This window comes from Dreissena polymorpha, chromosome 15 (genome assembly GCF_020536995.1).
Source record: "Dreissena polymorpha isolate Duluth1 chromosome 15, UMN_Dpol_1.0, whole genome shotgun sequence".
Lineage (NCBI taxonomy): Eukaryota > Metazoa > Mollusca > Bivalvia > Myida > Dreissenidae > Dreissena > Dreissena polymorpha.
Genome location: NC_068369.1, coordinates 43,989,954 through 44,008,236, shown reverse-complemented (window position 1 = coordinate 44,008,236; position 18,283 = coordinate 43,989,954). Strand labels below are relative to the sequence as shown.

At 35.8% G+C, this 18,283-nt stretch overlaps 2 protein-coding genes across 5 annotated transcripts in view; one reads left to right on the top strand and one right to left on the bottom strand.

Moving 5' to 3' along the window:
- The first annotated feature begins 209 nt into the window (after positions 1-209).
- LOC127859905 (ubiquitin-60S ribosomal protein L40) lies at positions 210-13,006 on the top strand. Its single transcript, XM_052397508.1, has 4 exons — positions 210-330; positions 8,451-8,647; positions 9,515-9,617; positions 12,828-13,006. The coding sequence occupies exons 2-4, from the start codon at positions 8,458-8,460 to the stop codon at positions 12,919-12,921; spliced, it is 387 nt and encodes a 128-aa protein (XP_052253468.1). The 5' UTR covers positions 210-330; positions 8,451-8,457; the 3' UTR covers positions 12,922-13,006.
- Positions 13,007-17,450: 4,444 nt separating this feature from the next.
- LOC127860062 (von Willebrand factor A domain-containing protein 7-like) overlaps positions 17,451-18,283 on the bottom strand; it is a 29,774-nt gene continuing 28,941 nt past the window's right edge. For 3 of the 4 annotated variants that reach the window (XM_052397813.1, XM_052397818.1, XM_052397819.1), the window contains one exon: positions 17,451-17,668. In XM_052397813.1, coding sequence (XP_052253773.1) covers positions 17,629-17,668 — 40 coding nt within the window. In that variant the 3' untranslated portion in view covers positions 17,451-17,628. Of the gene's footprint in view, positions 17,669-18,193; positions 18,267-18,283 lie in introns of those variants that run through there. The other variant, XM_052397814.1, reaches the window with a different exon arrangement.

Below are 18,283 nucleotides of genomic sequence, written 5' to 3'. Positions count from 1 at the left end.
AGACCGAGATCGTGAAAATCGCTGCACAATTGATGAAGATATGGCTGTTCAAAGCGATGCACCCTGTTTTGGGGTGATTTTGAGTTGCATACATTGTTATATATATATAATTGATAGTGAAATTTGTTTTTTAATAAAAGTTAATATTTCGTTATAATATGATTATTTATCCTTCAAAATGATGTTTTCACTAATTAATATCATAGCCACACGATAACCACCTGTGGATGTTAGTAGAATATCGCCGCGCATTACGAATTTTCTGTTCTCTGACCTAAACCATGTGCCCTTGCCTGTAAACCCCGTTGAACTTCCTTTTTCAACTCGGAGGTAATGGTTTCGTGTTTTAGTTAGCTTGCGGAAACATTGAATTATATTGGCCTGTCAGCCGCCACTACATTCGTCGAGCTTTTGAAAACATTTATGTCTGAAACACATTCACTTAAATTACGAAATTATTGTGTGATACGCCATGTGTGAACGTTACATTATAGATGCTTAGAGGTTGTGTGTTTTTCGGACAAATATTTTTCGGACAATCCATTAAATATTTATATATCAATGAATAATGTAAACACCTACTTTACCGTTTAACACCACAAACTGTATATACCTATGGAGCGAATAAGACATTTTTCATGGGAAAAGATGTGAGAAGTGATTACTCACAGGCACTCTGCATGAGTTGCTACCCCCCCCCAGTCCATATAAACGGACTCCCAGAACCTTTGATAATTTTTGCTATGGCGGCTCTGGCAGTCCATATGCACCCCTTCATAAACATGGGTGCAGTTCAGCGCAGCGAATCCATGCGCTTCACTAAACAGAGTTACAGACGTCGTTCGAGACAAATTGAGGAAAATAATGAATAAACTTCATAACCATGTTAAATTTACCTGAATGGAAACTTACGGATGTTATCCTTTGCATGCATCCGATAAAAACACAACGATGTTTCAACACACTTTTCTCGCTGACATTGTTATGTTTAAATTTGAAACAGTGTATTCTGTATTGAATACCACATCGTTATCGACTTTTTGGCTTTTACACATAATGCGACGTACAAAATATTGGTGTAATGCGACCTGACGGTCTATATTGGGTCATTTTTCCAATATGGCGGATACAGCGTACAAAACAAAACCTTTGTCAATACAAATCAATTATTTCTTGCTTTAATGGTACCATTTGGATGAGTTTGTGGTTGAGATAAGTAAATTTTAATAAGCTCTTGCAGTTTCAGTGTTTATTAACCTTTGAATTGTTGATAACATTTTGCACCCATGGACAAGAGAGAGCGCATTGCAACTCTCAGCCTAAGCTGAGAGTTGAATTATTGCAACTACCCCCCCCCCCCCCCCCCCCCCTCCTACGCTAACCCCTCTCCCCAGTTGTTACCCCCTCCTTGAACCTCAAAATTGTTCAGATGCTATACATATACATTTTACCTATATAGCTCAGAGTTTTCCCTGATTACCTCTTCATGTACAAAAATGACTTAAAAAATCAAGTTCAACCAAACTGATGCACAATACCTGACATTATCAGCAGCAATTTACGAGTCATTTGTGCAGAAATACTCTCAACAAAATTTGGACAAAGCAAAGTTTTTAATTGACCAATCTATCTTGCAGAAGTTTCTTAGATAGTTGATGTATTAGGATTGGTTGATGAGACACAAGATTTATCTTGTTGGGGCTTCCTTAGATAATCTATAGGTTATTTTCAAATTCAGAAAATACTCAACTTTTTCCATTGCATAACGTTTTCATGGGCTGTTGAATCATTTGAAACTTGGGATAAGGCCAAAAAAAAAAATAGTCTTGGTTCAGGGAACCCGACCGACCCTATTTTTTGCCCCCGACCCTAACGATTTTTTGGGCCATGGAAAAAAATCTGATGGCGAAAATGCTAAAATCTCGTAAAATTTCATTGAAAACAGCCACCATTTAAACCTGGATTGGTTTTCTATATTTTTCTTTTTGTTTCAATGAAAGTGTTCGCAATTTGAACAGTGAACAAAAACCGGTCTGCACCTGTATACGAGACATTGCTTGACCTTATTGTTATTGAAGTGCGCATGCTAGCTGGCCAATCAACATTGAGCTCGCTTACACATGAAATAACGTTGTTGAATGAAATGTAAAAATGGGTGGAGCTATGGAGTAATATTCGGTAATTCATGCGCAGACACGGTGCACTTTGAATACACAGTTAAAATTGTCGTCTGCAAACAAAATAGCGGCCGGTCGCAAATGTCGTATTATTAAAGATTAAAAATGAAAAGAAGCGTGACAATAATTTAATTATTTCCAAGCTGTCTATTGATCTGAATTTAAAAGTGATAATTAAATAATTAGTTCTATGTCGATGATTAGTGCTGCAACAATATATCGGTATATATCGCAATACGCAATCCGCATATTGTATTGCGATACGATTTTCATCATACCGGTACGAAAATTTACAAAAATTCATTCGCATTTCGTCCAGAAAAGCCATCCGAAATAATGATACCAACGTTAACAAAACAAAGCAGTTTAAATATTTTGTTACGTACAAATAGCATTTTAAAAAGTGTATTATACGGAGTTGCGTTGTTACATGGGAGCATTCGTTCGTAGCTTTTGAACAGATTATCGTTGAATTAATTGCGCACAGCTGTAAATGTTTCGTTCGATTCTGAATTGAGCATTATTAAATTTGTAATCCGAATTTCGGAAACACGCTTACAAATTTTAATGCTAACGCGAAAATATAAAATTCTAGCGTCAAATAAAAAGTGCTTCATCCTTTGTCATAATAAAAAGTGCGCGAAAATTATACAGACATGTGGAACGTCACATGGAAAGTATGGGTGTATTTTGTGTTGTATAAAAACGGGAACATCACGTCGGGTGAATTTCGCGTGTTCAGTGGAAAAAACGCTCCGGTTGGACGTTATTTCATCACATCTTTAAATAGTAACAAATGCCAAAATGTATTTGATACTTAAGACAATTTGCGAATGTTTGTGTTTCTTGTTATTCTTGAGCACATTTATAGTAAATATTTACCAGAAATTTCTTTAAAACTGGAATATACGGGATTATCGGGTAATTGGCAAGTTATAATTTTGGTACAAGTTAGCAATATATTGCAATATATTGCAATACGGGTTTTTGAACTGACAATATATTGCAATACGGTTTTTGGCGTATTGTTGCAGCACTATCGATGATGTTACAACTTTCTGTCAATTTCCGATCAAATGAAAAGATGATAATTAATTAATTTGTTTGTTTTACTCGCACACTATGCTAACTGACAGCAGCGTATTTTAATCAAATGAAAATGTGAAAAACACGCGCGGTTTAATTGTAATTAAAGTTTCGTATTTTTAACACATAGGAAGAGTCATTCATCTAGTCTACTATAAAAATGGAATTAACCACTTTGTCTCTACAGTCGCTAACATGGCGTCTTTAACCTTAAAGCGTCGTTGGACGAAAAAGAGTCATAAAAAAAATAAATTAAAACACAAAACACTAGAGCATTCCAAGAGTCATGGAAACTTGACAACAATTGGCTTCGCTTTGATAATGAATCAAAATCAATGTACTGTGACGCCCTTGGCCTGTACAAACCAATAGCAACATTCAAATTTATGTACACTGCTCACTTCCTGTGCAATGCGCTCAAACCCATTGCCATTTTATAAACAAATGTACCAGAAGAAAGACTTGTGCTATTCTGAGGTTACCCTCCTTTTGACAGCCACTATTCAGACTCTTGAGCACCTGTCGGAGACTAGGTCAGGTCTCATGATGAAAAAAATTCTGAAGGTCACACCCCAAACACCAGAGACTGATAAAGATGGCTTGTTCACTTTTGAATATGAAGGTCACACTATTACAGACAGACAAACAAAAAATGGTTGGCTCAAAGAAATTTTGGGCCAGCGCTAGCCCTGAAGAAGTGCATAAAGAGCTAGGAATATTGAATAATATACAACGACTAAATACCACATGTGCAATGTTAATCATTTGGTCAGTGTTTAAACAATCATGGGTGCATTAACTGACCCTTTTTCACCCTGAAATCAGTCGACTGGTAAAAAAAAAAAAAAAAAAAAAAAAAAAAAGAAAAACCTACCTACCCTTCTACATTTTTCTGGCCATGTTCCCTGAACCAAGACTATTTTTTTATTTGGCCTAAATATCATTACAGCAGTGATTTTTTTTGCTTTTATTTTGTAACAGCCTGTGCCATTCGAATTGGGAAAAGTAGCGCGATAAACCATGAAATTGGGAAAAATAGTGTGATAAACCATTATATTGGGAAAAATTAAGCATTATCAGGGGGTTTTTTTTACTAAGAAAGTGAAGCCGATATTCGGCGTCTTCCCCTACCAGAATTTTTCCCCTAAAAATACAATTTCCCCTCCAAAAATATATTTTTTTTCACCAAAATATAATATTTTACCCTCAAAGAAATGTTTTTTTCTTTTGGGAAGTCGACACTTATCCAATTTGTACCATGTACAGCGATCTCGCTCTCTCTCTCTCCCGACGAACACTCAAATCTGGGAATACCAGTGATTCTAAATATAGCTCTTAAATTATGTCATGGAAACCAGGCAACTAATCGTATTAATCATGTAACTATTTTACTGGATTCCGGTCTTGCACAAGAAGGGTGTTTCGTCAATTAATTACCAGAAACCAGTCGAATTTTCATCCGGGTTATGTGAAAGCCAATATATAAACGTTAAAACAGAAAAAAGTCTCACAATTGGCGTTCATACACGAACAAAATAAAACGTTCGGACTCGGAAAATATTAATTGCGTCGCTGCATTTTTTAAGAATGAATCATCAAAAACCGTTGAAACCCGGCAGGATTCGGAGGTACATGTACTAAACATCGAACATTGTGAAAGTAAAAGTACACAATCGGCAGCTGCCGCACCTTCCCTTCCAATACTGTAGCAGATCTAAATCATCTACCCATTCACAGTGCTCACTCTAGCCTTCAGAAAATAATAGCCATAATTTGTTCCTTAAAAAAATAATAGCCAAAACATATGCGGACTTTTCCGCAACACCGAACTGAAGGCAAAAAGAAAGAAAAAACAATGAATCTCATTTTATCTATGTTTTATTAAATGTATATCTATTGGATTAAAGTTATTATATAAATATATACTTAAAAATAAGCATAATATCAGTGTGTCATTTTCTTATAAAATATTATCATGGTTTTACAATAAAGAATACAATCAACGCTGTGGGTGTGACTTAACAAACCAGATCTCAGCTACAGTTACATACACATAAGAATTAAGGGCAGAGGCCCCAACCCACCCAGAGCCCTTACTAATTATACTATTTTTTATAGTTTTTCCAATTGCAATTTTTGGTGAATACAACTTGAAATATTATAATCCACACCTTCCGTATCACTGCATGTGTATTTGTCATTCTATTTTTGCTTTTATGAACTTCAAAAATAAATAATTATCGACGAAACAAAATATAGTATCCGAAAACGGTAATCCGAATAATTGTACGGTTTTGCACATGAAATATGCATAATATACAGCGATTTTCCTCCTTGTTTATAAAGTACCGGTAAACGGTACTTTCCCAATCGAACGAAAATTCCCAAATTCCCAAAACGGTACTTTCCCAATCGAGCGAAAATTCCCAAATTCCCAATCGGCATCTGGAAAAATCCCAATCAGCGTCCGAATTTTTTCTCAAAACGATAGAAAGTTTCGTAAAGAAAACAACTTTCGGCGAGCGAACAAAGAAAATCGTATAGTTGTGTGTAACCACGCGCTCGATTAATTTCGGGTTTTATTATTCAGCGCATTCAATCAATAGAGTTGTTACTGTTTCCGGTTCTTTTGCCAGGCAGCCAGCGTACTGTTTTACGTCGGTTTGTAACCTTATCGTAGTTTGAAATGAGTCATAATAGCAAATATTATGCAAAAAAACCAATCGGAACCATCTATCACAGGACACATTGACAGCAATAATGATGCTGTGCAGGGAGGGATGCAAGCAACTGAGTGATGATCAAACATCAAAGATTGTTGAAATTTTCACAAAAATGAAAGAGAGAGACATTGCTTTAAAAGAGATTAAAACAACTAGTAATTGATTTGGTGTGTTCTTTATAATATTTTGTTATTTATATAAACTTTATAACTAAATGGTCATTAAGGCATGCCTGCAAATGATTATTTAAATGGGTATGCTCAATTAAGTATGAACTGTATGATGTATTCAATAAGACCCAAACTTCACGACGCGATTTTCCCAATTTCAGGATTTCACGACTCGATTTTTCCCAATTTTGAGGTTTTCACGACTCAATTTTTCCCAATCGGACCGGTACGGGTACTTTTCCCAATTGGACAAGGAAAATCGCTGATATAAAATATTAATATGCATAATCTAAAATGTGCATATCGTTCGACTACTTTATCTCTTAATACGATGTTTGCCATCGACCGCAATATTGTAGGCAGAGGCCAATATCAATTGTAAATGATTTATTCCAAAAATAACACTTTGGCAATGCCGATCATGTTTACATCAATTAACGTCACAGCGTGTGAGTTAAAATACACAACCTCAGTGTAATTCAAAACACGTGTTTGCTAGTCATGGCATATGCCGGGTCCCTTTGAATTGGGAAAACCAGGTTACATGTACCTGGTTAAAAATTGAAATCATTATGTTAAAGCAGACAACAAACAGCGGTAATAACGGGGATAATTAGTTGATGGTGATTAAATAATTATTTCATCAAGCAATGTTCAACGTAATCTAATTGCAGAAAAAACGGCGTGAAAAACAAAACCAGCCGACAATATAAGCAGCAATTTCATGACGATTAAATAATAATTGGCGAAAAATTAACAAAGATCTAACAGTTACCAATAATTGGTAAAGCACGGGGAGATTAAAAACGTTTTTTCCGAAATATATCACTGCTGTAGGACACCGATTGAGAAAAACGCTCTAGGCCACAATGTCGCAAAAGTTATTGACGCGTGTATGACAATACACAGGGTCGAGTGTGTACACAGGTAATCTCGTTATCAATTTTTCCTGCTTGATGGCCCGATTTGCAGGCGTTCCGCATTCGCTGGACAACATTTAGAGACACTTTGTTTTTTGATGTAGGAGGATAAAATAATCGCCATTTTTTCTAGACAATTTTAAGAAATAATAGCCAGTTGTATAAAATAATCGCCATTGGCGATAATGTCTGGCAGCAGCGTGAGCACTGCATTCATCATGAAATTGAAATCACAATATTGACATCGTCCCCCGGCCCCAGTTGAAAACATTTCCCATTATTAGATCTACCCCTGCAACTTTATTTAAGACTTTGACTTTAATATCATACTTATTCATGTGTTTAAGAACAAAAAGGTCAGAGACATGCCTATTTTTCTAAAAAAAAAAAACTGAAGTATGTAGGTGAGTTATAGACATTGAAATGAACAGTTTTTATTTTTTCCCCAAATATGTCTCTTTCGCGCTCTATTTTCCCCTTTTACCCAGCGTCCAGCGTCTTCCCCTTTTTCTAACAAAAAACCCTGATTATAAATATGATTATAAGTAACAGAATTTAAATTGTTTGTGCTTGTTCAGGTTTTTTTCTAGCCATTTTTGGAAAAGGAGTCTGGTCAAATTGGGATTGTTTTAATTGATAAAAGTGGCAAATTCGGGAATTATTTATCGACAAAAAGGACTAAATTAAAGTTATATATATATAATGTAGGATGTTTAAATAAAAAGTTGAGATCTAGAGTAAAGAAATCATAAGTCATAAGAGAAAAAAAAAAATTTTTTTTTTTTTGGAAATTGGGCTTTTTGGGGGAATTTTTGTCAGCTTTTGTGGGGAAAAACGTTTATTTCTGCGATTGGGAAAACAGCCGAAAATCGGCGTTAAATTAAAAAAAAAAAATCACTGTACAGAGATTGTTTAAGCCAATTGGAAAAAGTACTGGTACTTTGTGCGCGAAAAACACTGAAAATGGGAAAATTCGGGTGGTGAAATCTTCATATTTGGAAATAAGTTTATTTGATTTTGTTGCTCCCAAATACTTAAAAGTTTATAACTAAATGTTGTCAAGTTGTCAATATTATATTGTTCAATCCATAGAGCTACAAATGGAAACTAAAATTTTGCATTTTATTTAGGAAAAAAAAAGTTTATAATAAAACTGTTTTCAAAATTACATTAAGTAATGTTTAACTTTTAGCACTGAATGGAAAGGTGAACTAAAAATTGTGATTTAACAAAAATTGTCTTGATATTCCTAAAATGTCTGAGTGTATTGTATGAAAGTTTCTTAGTTTAGTAGTACTGCACTTGTGTGCATTACTTATTTTTAAACTAAGTGGGTCAATAAGCAATGAATTTCCTCAATTTGATTTTGTACAGATAAGTCATGCAGATCTTCGTGAAGACCCTGACGGGCAAGACCATCACACTTGAGGTTGAGCCCTCGGACTCCATTGAGAATGTCAAGGCCAAGATCCAAGACAAGGAAGGCATCCCCCCAGATCAGCAGAGGTTGATCTTTGCCGGCAAACAGCTGGAAGATGGTCGCACACTCTCTGACTACAACATCCAGAAAGGTTCTTCTATTTCACACCAATTTAAATAAAAGAAAACCATCTTGAGATATATAAGTGTTTCACGAGAATGCAATGCACGCACCCAGTGAACTTTTCTAAAACAAAATGATATTTCAAATAAAGCATTTTGTACAGAGTAAAGATTCTATCACATTCAATGGTGTATTACAAAGATTGCCTGATATATATAAAAATTAAGAATTAAGTTGAACTCTGTAAGGTGGGTAGGGCATTTTCCACTCCTGAGGTGTTTCTTAAATCACACCCCTTATTGAATTGTTTTGCTCTTTTTATATTTGAATATATGAATATGATATGAATACGTTTAAAATAAAATTTGTTTTAAAAAAAAAGTAAAAATTGTAGCTTTCAAACATTTATAAAGACAAGAGATATCAGCATTCTTTCATTATAAAAATGAACAAAGAATCAACTTTCAGAATTTAATAGCCACCTAGGCTTGTAGCTTCACATTTCTACTACCCCAGGCTCAATTCCTTAAGCCCAGAAAAAATCCACGTCCAAACATTATAGTTCAATATTTTAATTCACTTCTTGTATCCAAAGCTGGGAACTTTTACTTAGGGTGTCAATTTTGTAATTATACCATATTAATTGATTTTAACATAAACTTTTGGTCAGAGGGGGTTAACATGCGTCAAATCTTAGCAAAACCTTGTAACTTTTTTGAAGTCACATTTATGACTAGATCTTGATGAAATTTAGTCAGTTTATTTAAATGTTTCTTTATCAAGAAAAGAAAAAAAGTGGTGTGAAAAAGACTAACTTCAACTTGGACTTTGTGTGAATAAATTGTGATTTTTCTGTTAAAATCTTTCTGATGGTATTTATGCTGGTTCTGAACAGAGTCCACCCTCCACCTGGTGTTGCGTCTCCGTGGTGGCATCATCGAGCCCAGTCTGAGAATCCTTGCCTCCAAGTACAACTGTGACAAGATGATCTGCAGAAAGTCAGTACTTTATGGCAAATAATCTTCAACCCAATACTATTTAAAGTGTATTCTTAAGGCTAAAGTCAAGGACATCCTGTGTCAACTTTGCAATTAACATTCTGAGACATGGTCCATGCAAAAAATTACAGGATCATATTATAGGCAATCTGTTTATGGGTATGAAGTTTGTGGACTTCAATATTTCACAAACGTTTATATTGAAACAAAATATATGATGTGGAAAGTGAAAATGTGCAAGACGGGATTTTCACATGCACTTTATCTTGAGTTATGTACTGATTAACTTAACCTTTGACATGGCTGCAATGTCTGTAAAAAAAGTGGTACAGGGATATTCAGTCTTCTTTTTTGACAAAGCTGAAGTTGTTATTCTAGTTTTTAGGCCATAGGCCAGAAGAGCTTATGGGATGGCATGGTGTCTGTCTGTGTGTGTGTGTGCGTTAGACTTTCTCTTGTTTATCCGATAAAGTCCACATTTTTCATCCTATTCTTTTCAAACTTGTTCAGTGTGTTGATATTAATGAGGACTCAAACCCTATTGAAAATGGGTTACATCAGAGTAAAAAGTCCAGAATTATCTCCCCTTGAATTTGAGAAAATTGTGAAATAAGGCTTGTTTACGCAATGAAGTCCACAGTTTTCATCCAATCATTTCCCAACTTGCACAGTGTCTTTATCTAAATGATGAGTCAAACCCTATTGAAAATGAGCAATATCGGAGTGATAAGTCCAGAATAATCTCCCCTTGAATTTGAGAAAAAAATGAAAATCTTTAACATTTTGCCATAACTTTTGCAATATTGAAGATAGCAACTTCATATTTGGCATGCATGTGTATCTAATGGAGCTGCACATTTTGAGTGGTGAAAGGTCAAGGTCATCCTTCAAGGTCAAAGGTCAAAAATAAAAAAGCGGCGCAGAAGGGGACATAGTGTTTCCGACAAACACATTTCTTGTTTGTTTACATATAAAGTTCTATCCTTTTGAAACTTCAACGGATGTTTTATATCATCAAGGGCCAGAACCCCATTGAGAGTGAAGAAAATTTGTCCAACTTATTGTTGAAAAGGAGCCATTTGAAGTTTAAATTTTACGTTTTTTCTTGTTTATGCGATGAATTTCCTATTTTGGGTCTGTTTGTTTAAAACTTACTCAGATTGTTCATACTATCAAGGGCTTGAGCCCTATTGATTCCAGCCAGTAGAGCGATTCAGGCCCTCATGGGCCTCTTGTTATATTCTATTTGGGGAAAATCTGAAACTGTGTTTGTTTAGAACTTAAGATTTCATTTGATGTTTTAGGTGAAACATAATTAGATAGTTTGTAAGTAGTTCTCATTGTTAAAAACTGTACTTATTATCTATGAAAGGAACTAATAGTCAAGGCCTTTCCCCATGGTTTTGATGAGGCACAGGGGCATAAACCCTTGGTTAGCAATGGATTTGATTTTTTCCTGAATTTTATTGTGTCATTCATCAATTTCAATATTACTCAAACACTGAAATAAGCTAACACAGATGATTGTTGGACATGTACATGTAGGTACTGGGGTACTCCTGGAGGTAAATGCATGCACTTGAGTACATTTGATTTGCAAATATATGCACTAAGGTGTGACTGTGCTTCAAGACTAGGAGAAAGGCCTGTAGTAACAGTTCAGTTATTTTTTTGCCCCAAATTACAACAGGGATTTCAATAGATTTTAAAAACCAGGAGACCGAGTCAACGACCCCTGGACTGAAATTTTGAGGAGTCGAATTGAAAAATGCTGGGGTCAATTTTGAAGCTCGTTAATTGTGTTTTTGTCTGTATTATTCAATTTTTTAGATAAAAATATGCTCTTAGAGTAACACAATATCTTAAAAAGTTATCCTGCTTAATTAAATAACAATACCATGATAAATAACATAACATATTTTAATGAATTGGTACATTTAAATCTACTTCCTTATAACACATTTAAGTCTTTTAGCACATTTAAGTAATTTAAGATATGTACCGGTATCACCTTTTCATCACATAATTATCGTCATTATATTATCATCATCCTTATGATAGCTTTTGTACTAAAACACAATCTAAATGCATGGAACATCTAGTATATCTATTACTGTTTATCCGCATACTATATATGTCCGAAATATGTACACTTAAGAATGCCTTACTGTAGTAGTTTAACATTAATAATCCAAATTTTTCTTGCTGTTATCTGGTTTAACAAACCTTATCAAATATTTGTTAAATCCAGTTAATGCTTTCTCCATTATTGAATCACCATTACTTGCAATTTGAATCGCCAGTTTTGAATTGAACGCGGGTTGAATGTGATTTACAATACGTCCGTCATTAACAATGTTGAAGGTCATGACGTAGCAATTTTATTCATCTGGGATAATTTATATCTAATGGAGGAAATGTGTTTTCTCAATGTTTATGTGTAGTATTATGACTTGTTAGTATAAAAAATGAACTTTGATTTCAGTTTATATAAGATGGATGTTGCTCGTAATTATCGGTGGATTAACAAACTGACTAAACTCGCTAGACTGACTAGTGGATCTACGTAATTAATATTTTTAATTACTTTTGCCGACTTTCTTTAACCATGCCGTCTGCAAAGTCTGCAAAAAAAAACCTGCAATTATCGGATGGTCAATCAATTATCACGTAATCACTGCTGCTAATTACCCAGTTAGTGGGCACGCACTATTTAGACAGTGACATGTGTATTGGAAGAGATGAGATAAGATAAACAACGCCCGAGGTATTCCCTCGATTAAAGACCGTGTTTCAAATACTGAAACATTAATTTCAATTAGAAGCACAGCAGGATTTATTACCATGTTAACTGACTGACGCACAGGTCAAATTTTTGATACGTCAAAATGACGCACAGCAAAAAAAGGGTTGCGTCAAAAACAAGTCATTTTTAATTTGCTCGCGTCAAAAGGCAGGATTCTGCGTCTATTGAAATCCCTGTTACAACCTGTTACAGGCAGTTTCCCTTCCCCATTGCAAAAAGTCCCAAAAATCTGACCAAATTTTTCTTAAAATGAAGCCAAAATAATGTTTAATTTTTCCCAATTTCATGGTTTATCACGCTATTTTACCCTTACCAAAAGGCCCAGGCTGTAAAGTTTGAAGCAAAAAAAAATACTGCTGTTCTGCCTCCCTGTTCCTTTATTGACTGTTCTATTCCCTGTTCAGATGCTATGCCCGCCTGCATCCACGTGCAACCAACTGCCGCAAGAAGAAGTGTGGTCACACTAACAACCTGCGCCCCAAGAAGAAGCTTAAGTAGACGACACCTGCACATCGGGCTCCAGCTGAAGACATTGATTATTGTGTGTTTTCCCAATTATTCTCAATAAAGGCTGCGCCCCTTCTGTTTGCTTGCATTGCTTTGTTTTAAATTCACATTCCATCAACAATCGTGTCACACAATTGCTCAATCTGTCAATTCTTGTTAATTTCTTGTCAGACAGTGGTAAATGTATGTTAGAAATGTTGAATTTTTAACCAGGTTTTCCGAAGGTAAAAAATGGTTATTAGATTGGCGAATGTGGGCGGGCGGGCTGGCGGGCGGAACAAGCTTGTCTGCTCTCTTATTCAAATAGTTTTCATCCGATCTTTACTTAACTTGGTCAGAAGTTGTATCTAGACAATATCTAGGTCTAAGTTCGAATATGGTCATGCCAGGTTAAAAACTAGGTCACGGGGTCACTTTGTGCGTTTTAAACATTGAGCATGTTGTCCGCTCTCTAATTCAAATAGTTTTCATCCAATCTTTACGAAACTTGGTCAGAAGTTGTATCTAGACAATCTAGGTCAAGTTCGAATATGGGTCATGTAGGGTCAGAAATTAGGTCATGGGGTGGAAAAACAGATTAATTTTGAAACAAGGGGGGTAATTGTGATGAAACATCAGTAGCAATGCACATTTTTAGTTGCAGTTGTCTCCCTTTATCAGACTTTTATTGAAAACCTGGTTTTGTGACAATTTTGTCCCTTGTTTGTTTGAATGTCTTGATTAACAAAGTTAATTATACCCCCATTACCATTGGTAATGGGAGCTATATAGGAGTCACTTTGTCGGTCGGTCTGTCCCGAAATTTCATCCGATCTTCACCAAACTTGGTCACAAGTTGTATCTAGATGATGTATAGGTCAAGTTTAAATATGGGTAATGCCGTGTCAAAAACTATGTCACAGGGACACTTAGTGTTTTAAACCGAAAGTTTGTCCGGACCATAACTGTGTCATTTATCGTTAGATTTTAAAATAACTTGGCACATTTGTTCACCATCATGGGACGATGTGTCGTGTGAAGAAGTACGTCAACATCTCAAAGGTCAAGGTCACACTTGAAGTTCAAAGGTCAAATGCATGTATGGGCCATAACTATCCTATATTGTGAGATTTAAAAATCATTGGCAAATTTGTTCACCATCATTGGACGGTATGTCATGCGAAAGAATCATGTTGATATCTCCAAGGTCAAGGCCACACTTGAAGTTCAAAGGTCAAAAATGGCCATAAATGAGCTTGTCCGGGCCATAACTATGTTGTTCATTGTGAGATTTAAAAATCATGTGGCACATTTGTTCAGTATCATTGGCCGGTGTGTCAGGCGAAAGAATTACGTTGATATCTCCATGGTCAAGGTCAAACTTTGAGTTCAAATGTCAAAAATGGCCATAAATGAGCTTGTCCGGGCCATAACTATGTCATTCATTGTTAGATTTTAAAATCATTTGGCACATTTGTTCACCATTATTGGATGGTGTGCTGCGCGAAAGAATTACGTCGATATCTCCAAGGTCAAGGTCACACTGAGTTCAAAGGTCAAAAATGGCCGTGAATCATCTTGTCTGGGCCATAATTATATCATTCATTGTGAGATTTTAAAATTACCCGGTACATTTGTTCACAATCATTGGACAATGTGTTATGCAAAAGAATTACGTCGATATCTTCAAGGTCAAGATCGCACTTCACTTCAAAAGTGAAAAATGGCCATACATGAGCTTGTCCGGGCCAGAACTATGTCATTCATTGTGAGATTTTAAAATGACTGTACATTAATTTTGTTCACACTCATTGAACAGCGTGTCATGCGAAAGAATTCAAGAGTTCAAAGGTCAAAACGGCCAAAAATAATAATGGCATAATAATTCTTAAAAATCACCATTTAGATTGTCTTGTTTTGTGAAGACAGCTTGCAAAATTGTCTGTGTCAATGTGGCATGTGGGTGTAAACGTCACGTCTGACAAAGCTCTAGATAATTTTTAGCTCGGCTGTTTTCGGAGAAAACCCGAGGTATTGTCATAGCCAGCTTGCCATCCAGTGTCCAACGTGATAAAACCTTAACATTGGCTCTCAAATCAAAGTGCTACCACCTACAACTTTGAAACTTCATATGTGGATGCACCTTGATGAGTTCTAAACGCCACACCCATTTTTGGGTCACTAGGTCAAGGTAACTGTGACCTAAAAAAAAACAACTGACAAGCTTTCATTTATTCAAAACTGCACTGCGGCCGAGCGTTGGCAACCGTTATGCGGTGCTCTTGTTCTAATTTATATTCCCTTTATATCTCGACTTTCTGGTTACACATTTTCTTAGTCAAGTTAAAACTTGATATTAATACAAATTGAAAATAAAGGCTTATAACTTTCTTGCTGATATTTGAAAAGTGAGCGGCATTTAAGAAATTAATAAGGGTATAATTCTGCAAAAAAACCACATGTTTTTGCATCGACGTCGCCATCTGGAATATCACATGACTACCACCTCTGACCAAAAGTAATTTTTTTTGCCAAATCAGCATGAACCTTATTCGAACATTAAATTTGTTTTAGTGGCATCAAAGCCGAGTTTAAGAAGGGTGCAGACTGCTCAGCTATTTTCTTTTTAAAGGTGAAGGGACTCTCATTTTCAATCACAAAGGAGAGAGGGTTGGAGTGAAGAGGGGTGTATAGTGTGGGGGTGTGGACATTTCTTCAACATTATCTTCCAAAAATGCGGAAAAAAAAAATTCGGGGGGGGGGGATTCTTGGGTGCGATGGTGGACGGTATTTCAAACATAAAATAATAAAAATAAATATTTGTGTTTTTTAACCGTTTCAAAAAAAAACATAGCAGGAGTGGGGTGGGGGGGGGTATAGTGTGAGGGTGTGGTGGTCATTTTTGAGATGATCTTAAAAAAAAAAATGTAGGGAGGAGGGGGGGGGGCACGGGGGATGGTTTGGGTGGAGTCTATTGTGGTATGTCAGTCAAGAGTAGTTTTGTCAAAGTATCAATCAAGTCTAATCATAAATAAAGAAGTTATGGCAATTTTAGCAAAATTTAATAATTTGACCTTGAGAGTCAAGGTCATTCAAAGGTCAAGGTAAAATTCAACTTGCCAGGTACAGCAACCTCATGATAGCATGAAAGTATTTGAAGTTTCAAAGCAATAGCCTTGATACTTTAGAAGTAAAGTGGATCGAAACACAAAATTTAACCATATATTCAAAGTTACTAAGTCAAAAAAGGGCCATAATTCCGTAAAAATGACAACTAGAGTTATGCAACTTGTACTTTTACTGTACCGTTATGATAGTTTGCGAGTGTTCCAAGTATGAAAGCAATATCTATGATACTTTAGGGGTAAAGTGGACCAAAACACAAAACTTAAACAAATTTTCTAAGTATAAAGGGCCCATAATTCCGTCCAAATGCCAGTCAGAGTAACATAACTTTGCCTGCACAGTCCCCTTATGATAGTTAATAAGTGTTGCAAGTATGAACGCAATAGCTTTGATACTGTAGGAATGAAGTGGACCTAAACACAAAACTTAACCAAATTTTCAATTTTCTAAGTATAAAAAGGGCACATAATTCTGTCAAAATGCCAGTCAGAGTTACATTACTTTGCCTGCACAGTCCCCTTATGATAGTAAGTGTTGCAAGTATGAAAGCAATAGCTTTGATACTTAAGGAATAAAATGGACCTTAACACAAAACTTAACCACAATTTTCTAAGTATAAAAAGGGCACATAATTCTGTCAAAATGCACGCCAGACTTAATTAACTTTGCCTGCCCAGTCCCCTCCTGATAGTAAGTAAGTGTACCAAGTTTGAATGCAATAGCATTGATACTTTCTGAGAAAAGTGGACCTAAACACAAAACTTAACCGGACGCCAACGCCGACGCAAAGGTGATGACAATAGCTCATATTTTTTTTTCAAAAAATAGATGAGCTAAAAATCGTTCTTTGAAAAAAGCAAGGTTCAAAACCTTTTTTTATTTCTAAAACATAGCAAACGCTGCGAAAACAATGAAATTTCTAAAGGTCTCGGCAAAGCGACCTAATGCCTTTCATTATATTGTTCCAAAGTTGTGACATCTTACATTAAGGTACTTGAAAGACTGTTTGTCTCGCTGCATACTACTATTACTAGCAGCAGGTAGTTGCTCCAGCTTGTATCTCAAACTTTGCAACGTAGCTATATGAGCCGTGCTCTGTGAAAAAGGGGTTTGATGCATTTTTTAAAGTGTCGTCCCAGATTAGCCTGCGCAGTCCGCACAGGCTAATCAGTGGCGACACTTTCCGCCTTAACTAGATTTTTGCTAAGAAGAGACTTTCTTTAAACAGAGAATATCATAAAAGCGGAAAGTGTCGTCCCTGATAGCTTGTGCGGATTGGACAGGCTTATCTGGGACGACATTACGCACATGCATTAAGCACAGTTTTCTCAGAACGCGGCTCATATGTCGAATTATGCACATCGAACTATTCACGAAATTTGCGGACTGCACTAAGCACTAGACAAACGTTTAAATACCAAATAAAAGTTTTTGTATTAAATTGGTTCAATAAGGTATTTCACAATTAGGTACCTGCTATGGCATTTGAGTTATAAATCTATGTGTTGATACTTCACAATAATATTTGGAAAAAAATGCTATAGATTTTCGTGTTCACCTTGTGTCAGCCAACTTGCACAACGTCGTGTTGACTTAGTCTACATTTCTTGGATGAATGTGATCATGACTGACACTAAAACAAAAGGCAACGTGCAATAAACAAGGTGGTTAATCACGGGTGCCACCTCTTTTTGCGATGCATTAATAAATGAGCCAATACTACTGAACATTCACGGATAATTCTACAGGGCAAGTTTTGTGTGTGCGTGTTTTTTTCCAACATATTTCGCATTATTTTAGAAATCTGACAATGAAGTGCGATTCAGCGAAGATTATTTCATCCAAAATTCCCCCAATGGATTGTGATTGTATGTGTTTGCACATTTGTTGATGAACTAATCTTCGATGAATCGCACTACATCGCCCGATTCTTAAATTGATGCGAAATATGTTGAAAACGCAGATAAAATCTACTCACCCTGAAGAATTATCCTTTAAATTTCAAAACACACGGTCCTTAGCGCCATCTCAAAAGTAGCATTGGCTCCTTATTAATGCATCGCAAAAAAGATGTGGCACCCGTGATTAACGACCGTAAATACATTGTTAAGGTCGACAAATACATGTAGGGAAAACACCGGGACGAGAAAAAAACAACTAAGTTAACACTGATTTTATTGGAGTTGTGATTACACGTATTTCGATATGTAGCAGCCTACAAGTGCAATCAACTGGAAAAGAAATGAAA

What these genes read in the sequence shown, in the direction of transcription:
- LOC127859905 (XM_052397508.1), top strand. Translation starts at nt 8,458, where the DNA reads ATGCAGATCTTCGTGAAGACCCTGACGGGCAAGACCATCACACTTGAG. An exon ending in TGACTACAACATCCAGAAAG is followed by an intron (nt 8,648 to 9,514) that starts GTTCTTCTATTT and finishes GGTTCTGAACAG; the next exon opens with AGTCCACCCTCCACCTGGTG. An exon ending in GACAAGATGATCTGCAGAAA is followed by an intron (nt 9,618 to 12,827) that starts GTCAGTACTTTA and finishes TTCCCTGTTCAG; the next exon opens with ATGCTATGCCCGCCTGCATC.